This window comes from Culex quinquefasciatus, chromosome 1, assembly GCF_015732765.1.
Source record: "Culex quinquefasciatus strain JHB chromosome 1, VPISU_Cqui_1.0_pri_paternal, whole genome shotgun sequence".
NCBI lineage: Eukaryota > Metazoa > Arthropoda > Insecta > Diptera > Culicidae > Culex > Culex quinquefasciatus.
In genome coordinates, this window is record NC_051861.1 from 122,576,469 (window position 1) to 122,587,142 (window position 10,674).

Sequence of the window (10,674 nt, forward strand, 5' to 3'; positions counted from 1 at the left end):
ATTATGTTGTTATTGCAATAACAAACCAATAACACAGAAGGAATCATGAAGGAATAACAAGATTTGTTATTTTGTGCGGAGAGGTGGAGCAGCATAATAACAAAAAATGTTGTTGAACTGGTATGTCTCCATAACAAAAAAAGTTATTGTTTTGGTTTATTTGTAATTTGCAAATAAACCTGCAGTTGCCATAACTCCTCTGTACTAGTTAGGGCTGCAGAGTCGGGTACCTCCAAGCGACTTTGAATCCATACTTTGAAGACAACTCCGACTTTGGATGCAGGATATGACTTCTACGCCGACTTCAGCTCTCCAAAAATATCCGACTTCACAGATTCCGACTCCAAGTAAAAATTGCTGAAAATTAGATGAATCCGATGCAGTCTACGAGGTCACACTCCAGCTCGAACTTCAACGTCAGCTCCGACTTCCTGGCTCTGTGAAAATAATAACAGTTTTTGTTATTCACACTTCAAAAATTCTCAATAAATAAATCAATTCCGTTAGGGAATATAACAAATTTAAAAAAAGAGCTCTCAAAAGTTAATTTATCGGATTAATTTTAGCTTGAAACCCCATTTCATGGTGAAATAAATGACCCCGATGAAATTGGTCAAAATTATTTCATAGTTCTAGCCAATTTTAGTAAAATCCCTTAGGGGGTATATCAAATAATTAAAAAAATCAACTTTCAAAATTTCAACTTTTTAGAATAATTTTAGCTTAAGGACCCCATTTCATGGCCAAAATAATGACCCCGACGAAATTAGACAAAATTATCCCAAAGATCTAAACATATTTAACAAAAGAAAAAATAATAACAGATTGTGTTATGGACACTTGGAAACTTTTCCATTTTTAATTTTATTTCTAAGTCAGTATACCGAACGAATAACAAATTTTGTTATTAGGAGAGTTTTTGAAATGTAGAACATTTCCTCTCATTAGCGTGTTATCAAACATTTTCAATATAGTATCACTTCAATACCAAATTTTGTTATTTTATCAGAAACTGTTATTATTTTTTCTTCTTGAAGTTGAACTTCAGGATAAAATAATAACACTTTTTGTTATTTTAACAGGATTTGTTATTGAAATATTATTAATTTTGTTATTACCGTCTGCCCGGGTATTCCCTAACGGAATTGATTTATTTATTGAGAATTTTTGAAGTGTGAATAACAAAAACTGTTATTATTTTCACAGAGCCAGGAAGTCGGAGCTGACGTTGAAGTTCGAGCTGGAGTGTGACCTCGTAGACTGCATCGGATTCATCTAATTTTCAGCAATTTTTACTTGGAGTCGGAATCTGTGAAGTCGGATATTTTTGGAGAGCTGAAGTCGGCGTTGAAGTCATATCCTGCATCCAAAGTCGGAGTTGTCTTCAAAGTATGGATTCAAAGTCGCTTGGAGGTACCCGACTCTGCAGCCTTAACTAGTACAGAGGAGTTATGGCAACTGCAGGTTTATTTGCAAATTACAAATAAACCAAAACAATAACTTTTTTTGTTATGGAGACATACCAGTTCAACAACATTTTTTGTTATTATGCTGCTCCACCTCTCCGCACAAAATAACAAATCTTGTTATTCCTTCATGATTCCTTCTGTGTTATTGGTTTGTTATTGCAATAACAACATAATAACAGTTAAAGTTATTCTTCGAACAAATCTTTGTTATTAATTTTTGTTATTTTAACAACTAATCCGATCATCCCAATAACATATTTCGATCTTCTCACAATATCAAAAACTGACCTTCCCAAGTTATTTCCGTTTGCTCGGGTTGTGCGATTTATGGTAATTTTATTTCTAAGTCAGAATACCAAACGAATAACAAATCTTGTTATTAGGAGAGTTTTTGAAATGGATAACATTTTCTCTTATTAGCGTGTTATCAAACATTTTCAGTATAATATCACTTCAATACCAAATCTTGTTATTTTATCAGAAACTGTTATTATTTTTTCTTATTGAAGTTGAAGTTCAGGATAAAATAATAACATTTTTTGTTATTTTAACAGGATTTGTTATTGAAATATTATTAATTTTGTTATCCCGGGCAGACGGTAATAACAAAATTAATAATATTTCAATAACAAATCCTGTTAAAATAACAAAAAGTGTTATTATTTTATCCTAAAGTTCAACTTCAAGAAGAAAAAATAATAACAGTTTCTGATAAAATAACAAATTTTGGTATTAAAGTGATATTATATTGAAAATGTATAATAACACGCTAATAAGAGGAAATGTTATACATTTCAAAAACTCTCCTAATAACAAAATTTGTTATTCGTTCGGTATACTGACTTAGAAATAAAATTATCATAAATCGCACAAATGGAAAAGTTTCTAAGTATCCATAACACAATCTGTTATTATTTTTTCTTTTGTTAAATATGTTTAGATCTTTGGGATAATTTTGTCTAATTTCGTCGGGGTCATTATTTTGGCCATGAAATGGGGTCCTTAAGCTAAAATTATTCTAAAAAGTTGAAATTTTGAAAGTTGATTTTTTTAATTATTTGATATACCCCCTAAGGGACTTTGCTAAAATTGGCTAAAATTATTCTAAAAAGTTGAAATTTTGAAAGTTGATTTTTTTAATTATTTGATATACCCCCTAAGGGACTTTGCTAAAATTGGCTAGAACTATGAGATAAATTTGACCAATTTCGTCGGGGTCATTATTTTGGCCATGAAATGGGGTCCTTAAGCTAAAATTATTCTAAAAAGTTGAAATTTTGAAAGTAGATTTTTTTTAATTATTTTATTTACCCCCTAAGGGACTTTGCTAAAATTGGCTAGAACTATGGGATAAATTTGACCAATTTCGTCGGGGTCATTATTTTGGCCATGAAATGGGGTCCTTAAGCTAAAATTATTCTAAAAAGTTGAAATTTTGAAAGTTGATTTTTGTAATTATTTGATATACCCCCTAAGGGATTTTACTAAAATTGGCTAGAACTATGAAATAATACCGGTACTCGACTCTGCAGCCCTGACTAGTACAGAGGAGTTATGGCAACTGCAGGTTTTTTTTGCAAATTACAAATAAACAAAAACAATAACTTTTTTTGTTATGGAGACATACCAGTTCAATAACATTTTTTGTTATTATGCTGCTCCACCTCTTCGCACAAAATAACAAATCTTGTTATTCCTTCATGATTCCTTCTGTGTTATTGGCTTGTTATTGCAATAACAACATAATAACAGTTTAAGTTATTCTTCGAACAAATCTTTGTTATTAATTTTTGTTATTTTAACAACTAATCCGATCATCCCAATAACATATTTCGATCTTCTCACAATATCAAAAACTGACCTTCCCAAGTTATTTCCGTCTGCTCGGGATTACCGTCTGCCCGGGTTATTGATTTTTGTTATTTTAACAACTAATCCGATCATCCCAATAACATATTTCGATCTTCTCACAATATCAAAAACTGACCTTCCCAAGTTATTTCCGTCTGCTCGGGATCTCCGCACAAAATAACAAATCTTGTTATTCCTTCATGATTCCTTCTGTGTTATTGGTTTGTTATTGCAATAACAACATAATAACAGTTTAAGTTATTCTTCGAACAAATCTTTGTTATTGATTTTTGTTATTTTAACAACTAATCCGATCATCCCAATAACATATTTCGATCTTCTCACAATATCAAAAACTGACCTTCCCAAGTTATTTCCGTCTGCTCGGGCGGGCAGGAACGACGAATAACTTGTAATAAATAACAAAAAAATGTTATTGGCCTAATATTTTCAAATACCAAAAAAATTTATTCCAAAGTTATTACCGTCTGCTCGGGTTACGCATTCTATCTTTTCAGCACCCAGCCTAAAACGGTGATGAGATAGAAATTTGGTGTCTGAGGGACTTACATGAAATTGGACGCCCGATTTGATGGCGTACTCAGAATTCCAAAAAAACGTATTTTTCATCGAAAAAAACACTAAACATTTTAAAAACTCTGCCATTTTCCGTTACTCAACTGTAACAATTTTTTGAACAAGTCATTTTAAGGGAAATTTAATTTACTTTTCAATTCTACAGAAGGGTCATTTTTTAATTTGAAACAAAATGTTTCATTTTAAAATTTCGTGTTTTTCAAACTTTACAGGGTTATATTTAGAGTGTAACAATGTTCTACAAAGTTGTTTACCAAAAAATAAAAGGAAAGTGCAAAAAAGGGCGGCTTTTTTGACAACAGAGAATGTCACACTATCGAAGCCTCACTGTAGTCGTCAACGGGGTGGTTACAAACGATTAGTTTTACTTCTGCGAATCAACCACAAAGCTATGTGTGTGTGTGTGTGTGTGTGTGTGTGTGTGTGTGTGTGTGTGTGTGTGTGTGTGTGTGTGTGTGTGTGTGTGTGTGTGTGTGTGTGTGTGTGTGTGTGTGTGTGTGTGTGCTATAAAAATAATGCGAACATCATTGCAACGAGTTCTTCGATTACGGGGGAGACCACAAATCATTTGCAGCATGTGGAGAAAGAGAGAAAGACTTGGAAGAACTATTAATATCGCGAGTTTATTTTTAGCGTAGGTAACTGCGGCTGATTGAAATTTATTTAGAAATTATTTACGCGCATCGTGAATCAGTGAGGGTTAATCGACGTTGGTTCTGCTAGGTTGTCGTGGGTTTGTATTTAGAAACCTTTTAAAATTTGAGCCCACTACCAATAATAGCTGTCCTTGTTCAGACTGTCGTCCCGATTCGACCCTCTCGACGGCACCTTTCGGCGGATCATCATCCGGCTGTACGTGGCAGCGTCGGCGAACTCTTTCCAGAAGATGCCCTTTCGGGTGGAGTCATTCCTCTTGAACGGCCCATTGAGCATGCTGTGTCGGCATTCGTAATACCACCAACCTCCGCCATGGTTCCAGCCACACGACGAAGCTCCATCTCCACTGTTGACGTCATCCCGCGCGTAGAACGGTTCGTTCCGGCTGACCACCAACCGACTGCCGATCGTCCCCGTATAAGACCCCAGCGTGGTCAGCTTGTACCGGTCAGCTTCGCCGGCTACCGCAAACTGCGAGTACCGGGCGTAACCGTAGTGGCCTTCCTCGTTCCGCAGCTCAATCACCAGCTCGTAGTGGGCGTTCACCGTCAGCTGGTGCAGCACTTCCAGCCCAAGCCAGAACTCGGACCGGGGGTCGACCGTTCCGAACCCACCCCGGTATTCCGAGCCACTTCGGCCAAAGTTGACCGAGCCGTCGAGGCGCTGCTGGAACACCAACCAGGCACCTCCAGCGGTGTCGGACTCGAAATTGCTAAACAGCGAGGAGTTTGTCTCGCAGACCACGGGGACGGAGACGGTGCTTAAGGGTAGTCGCAGCTGGTAGGTTCCGGTTGTGGGGGCTTCCGAGCAGGAGTTGATCACGGGAGGTTGAGTCAGGAGGTTGGTGCGTTCCTCTAGGATGGCCAGTCTTTCTGAAATTCTGGTAGAGGATTTTTTATAAATATGAATTCGGTCGAATCGAATCAACACATATACATGACGAAGTCTAGTCTGCAACCCGCTAAGATCACCATCTCCATCCGAATGCGAATTTAAAATTCAAAATCTAGCCCAGCATTTCAAAGTGTAAAAGTAAGGGAATAAAGTACTTTTATAAAAAAAAGTTGTGATTACAATTTTTTTTAATTAATTTCATGGAAAAGAGGCCAGACAATTTAAAATTCACATTTTAACATAAAAAATCGAATCAAATATAGAGATATCTCAAGTTGAAAAAGAAGGCAAAGAAAACTCTTTATTCACAAATTAAAATTATAAAAAGAAAGAAATATATTATATGAATCGGCATTCATTTCCATAAAGCCACATGAAGACATTTTTGAAATCTCAAAATTGAAGTTCAAAATTTTTTACGACCGATATTTCAATTTTCATAAAAAAGTCAGTATTGATTAAAAAATTAATAACTCGGTCAAAGATTTTTTTTCTGAAATGTTGACATTCGATGTCCCCTAAATCATATCAGAAAAAATAGTTTTTTTTTGCAAATCAAGTTTTAGTGACAAAAAAAGAAACTTTACAATAAAAAAAAATATACCGTGTATTATTTTTTCAGTGTAGTCCTTATCCAAACCTACAACTTTGCCGAATACACCCAATCGATCAAAAAATTCCTTCAAGAGATACAGATTGCTGAATTTTCATACATCATTTTTGTATCGACAGCTGCCAAATTTGTATGGAAAATTATATGGACAAACCGAGCAGACGGAAATAACTTGGGAATAACATTCTTTGTTATTTGAAAATACTAGGCCAATAACATTTTATGTTATTTATAACAAGATTTGTTATTCGCCGTTATGATTTTTTTGTTATGGTTTTTTTTTGTTATTGGATTGTTATTGTAATATCAGACTAATAACATTTTACGTTATTTTTCGAACAAATCTTTGTTATTATTTTTTGTTATTTTAACAACTAATCCGACCATCCCAATAACGTTTGGAGTTATTCTTCCATAACAAAAAATGTTATTCTCAAGTTGTTTTTGCTGTCAATCAATATCAGACCAATAACAATTTTTGTTATGATAACATAAACTGTTATTAAACTCTTATGCAAAATGAATTTTTCAAGATTATTCCATAACACTTTCTGTTATTTTAACAGTATTTGTTATTGAAATGGCATGAATTTAGTTATCCCGAACAGACGGTAATATCAAAAATTATGCCATTTCAATAACAAACACTGTTAAAATAACAGAAAGTGTTATGGAATATTCTTGAAAAATCCATTTTTGCATAAGAGTTCAATAACAATTTATGTTATCATAACAAAATTTGTTATTGGGCTGATATTGATTGAAAGCCAGAACAACTTGGGAATAACATTTTTTGTTATGGAAGAATACCACCAATTGTTATTGGGATGATCGGATTAGTTGTTAAAATAACAAAAAATAATAACAAAGATTTGTTCGAAGACTAACGTAAAATGTTATTAGTCTGTTATTACAATAACAATCCAATAACAAAAAAAATCATAATGGTGAATAACGAATCTTGTTATAAATAACATAAAATGTTATTAACTTAGTATTTTCAAATAACAAAGAATGTTATTCCCAAGTTATTTCCGTCTGCTCGGGATTACCGTCTGTTCGGGAAACTAATGATGCAAAATGGCTTCTTTGGGCATGCCGAAGGCACCAAAAAAGTTTCAGCCAGATTAAAAAATACAAATAAAAATCTAAATGACCGAAATCTCAGAGAATTGTTCACTTCGACAAACTGAAGTCACCACATTAAATAACTTTTTTTGTGGAACTTTGTATTAACAACCACTTTCAAAATATGAAGAAGTTTCACGATATTTGACAAAAAAAAATTCATCGATTCAAAATTGGCCCCCTCTCATCCCTAGGAGAAGGTGACATTTGACCAAAGTAATACAAAAAAAGTAGAAAAATTCAAAAAGTTGAGCTAAACTATTCATCTACCAGAGAATTTTACAAGGGAAAAAAATGTTATGTTTAAAATCAAGTTTTGTATGCCTCTATAATTTATTAGAGTTTTTTTTAATTCCAAAATATCGACAATTTTTTTTTTCGAGAATACTCAAATTATACAATATGGGTATCAAACGACACGAAATTGTGCATGCTTTATACATACATTCAAATTGTGAATGCTTCATATAAAATTTTGCGTCGTTTGATACCCATATTGCATATTTTGAAAATTTAAGTATTTTCGAAAAAATACGGTAATTTGTGATTTTTTCTATATTTTACAAAATTTTGCTTCGATTTCTTCCCATATTGCAAATTATGAAAATTGTTGTATTTTTGAATAAATACGGTATTTGGTGAACAATTTTGAGTACATATTTACAGCAATTCCCCACAAAAACAGCATGATTCGAAAAAAAAGTTCCCCGATCGGGCTCAAAAATTTTCTGGGGGTTCTTTGGCCGAAATAATTAGAGCCATATTTTTTTTTGTTTGGCCATTAGGGGGACCTACACCGTGCTAGGGTGGTCCGATAAATGGCAATTTTCGTCGATTTTCGCAAAAACTACTTTTTTCAAAAAATCATAACAGATTTTAGCTGTCTTAGACGCAAAAGAAAGGCGATTAGTTTGGATATTTGGAAAAAATAGTAAGATGTTTCAAAAATCTAGCTTAACATTTGAAAAGGTCGTATGAAAACTTGAAATGCTGAAGGTCTCGGGACCAAAGAGCCTATGTCTGAAAATATGTGATTAATATGATTCCTCGGAAAATTTTACATAATATATCAAAATCAATTATGAAAAAAAAATCAAAATGAAAAAAAAATGTCTTTGGCCACTTTTCGAATAAACTCGGTTTTTTGATGATTTAAGCTAATTTACTATCCAGGTTTCTACCATCCACTGAACTACACTGAAAAAATATTTAGTTTTCAGTAATGTGTAATGCAATTAGCTTATATCTGTGAGCCCATACTTCCAATTGAAATGCGGTCAAAGACAATCTTATGGGAAATTGGACGAGCTCTCCGGTAAAAATATTCACGAGACTGAAAAATCAATTCTGATTGTAAAAAACCAACAAAAACCAATTTTTTCAACATTTTTATTTTTAAAACCGCTGTAACTTAACAAGGATTGGACTTAGGACAATGGTCAGTATGGAGACTTTATGTAAAATTGACTGAAGCATCGATTCTCATATTCGGTTTTTTGAAAATTTCGATATGCTCTATACCACTTTTCAGAAAAAAAACAGTTTCAGTAAATGATTTTGGTTTTTTTTAAGTGAGTTGCTCCATTCTGCATTTTTTTGTGAGTCTTTTTGTAATATTTTATACCTGGCTCCAAAGTTTCATTGAATTCGGAGAGGGTCAAGAAAAAAGTACATAAAAATTCCTGTTTTGGGCTGGAATTGCTCCTTAACATGATATGGTTGAATTAATCGATTTAAAAACATTTTAAAAATACAAATTATTGAACTTTTTCAGAAGAAAATGTGGCTTTCAAGAGGCGAACATCTTTGAAAAAGGTTTCACGCACAATTCAACTAATCTTCAGATTGAACTTTTTATTGTTTTCAAAGTTGCAGCCCTCAGATTGCCGTTCCTGTTTTTTTTTTTTTTTCGTACTCACTTGAGACAATCCGGGGCGGCTTCACCGGCTGATGCCGATTGGGCCAGCGTGCTCATCAAGAACAAACCACGAAGAACCAACAGCAGCATCGTTGTACGAAAGAACCAAGTTGCAAAGACTACACCCGGATTTGCCGAAAAATTGAGCTTTTATAGCTTGATAACAATGTTTTACTAGGGTGGTTCACCATATTGTTTGATAGACTCTTGTTTGATAGACACTAGTCACAGTAAGAGAAGATCATTTGTCAGTCCAATGTTTTTCTTCTCTGAACGCCTAATAAAAAAAAAAAAAAAACAAAATACGTTCAGGTTTTCTGAAATGTGGTTAAAATAAGTTATTTTTTAAAAGATTTTAAATTGATTTGAAAATGACAACGTTATATAAAATTCATATTGGATAACAACATTTTTATTGTACTTCCCAATAGAGCCACAATAACGGTACTGCCCTAGGTAAGTGACTAGAAATTGAATGTACCCTAGCAGACGGAAATAACTTCCCGAGCAGACGGAAATAACTTGGGAATAACATATTTTGATATTTTAAAATACTAGGCCAATAACATTTTATGTTATTTATAACAAGATTTGTTATTCGTCGTTATGATTTTTTTGTTATTGGATTGTTATTGTAATAACAGAATAATAACATTTTTAGTTATTCTTCGAACAAATCTTTGTTATTATTTTTTGTTATTTTAACAACTAATCCGATCATCCCAATAACTGTTGAAGTTATTCTTCCATAACAAAAAATGTTATTCCCGAGTTGTTTTGGCGTTCAACCAATATCAGACCAATAACAAATTTTGTTATGATAACATAAACTGGTATTAAACCCTTATGCAAAAATGGATTTTTCAAGAAGATTACATAACACTTTCTGTTATTTTAACGGTATTTGTTATTGAAATGGCATGAATTTTGTTATTACCGTCTGCCCGGGTTGGGAGTAACATTTTTTGATATTTAAAAATACTAAGCCAATAACATTTTATGTTATTTATAACAAGATTTGTTATTCGTCGTCATGATTTTTTTGTTATTGGATCCCGGGCAGAAAGTCGCATCATGGGACGAACAAAAAAATAACTTGAGTTGTTTTTGATATCATGGCATGTTTGATATTTGTTCCAAAAACTCTTAAAATGCGCGCCGAAATCTATGTTCCTTTCTATGTTTGTAGACCTTTTATCATCAGTTGATAAATTTTCATTTTCTCATGATATTACCGGACTTAGAAAAAAATCGAAAGCCGAATTATTTTGGGACTTAGAAAAAAAATTGACCTCTTTATCATGAGATGATATTATTTTGTTTTATCATGTTTTCACTGGACTTAGCAAAATTTCGAAAGCCATATTATTTTGGGACTTAGAAAAAATTTCGAAATCTTTATCATGAGATGATATTATTTTGTTTTATCTTGTTTTTGCTGGACTTAGCAGAATTTCGAAAGCCAAATTATTTTGGGACTTAGAAAAAATTTCGACCTCTTTATCATGAGATGATATTTTCTAGTTTTATCTTGTTTTTGCTGGACT

General features: G+C 33.1%; 1 protein-coding gene across 1 annotated transcript; it reads right to left on the bottom strand.

Moving 5' to 3' along the window:
- Positions 1-4,671: 4,671 nt before the first annotated feature.
- Positions 4,672-9,228, bottom strand: LOC6046435 (ficolin-1). Its single transcript, XM_038248518.1, has 2 exons — positions 9,129-9,228; positions 4,672-5,454 (listed from the first exon to the last, which is right to left on the bottom strand). The coding sequence occupies exons 1-2, from the start codon at positions 9,215-9,217 to the stop codon at positions 4,686-4,688; spliced, it is 858 nt and encodes a 285-aa protein (XP_038104446.1). The 5' UTR covers positions 9,218-9,228; the 3' UTR covers positions 4,672-4,685.
- Positions 9,229-10,674: the final 1,446 nt, after the last annotated feature.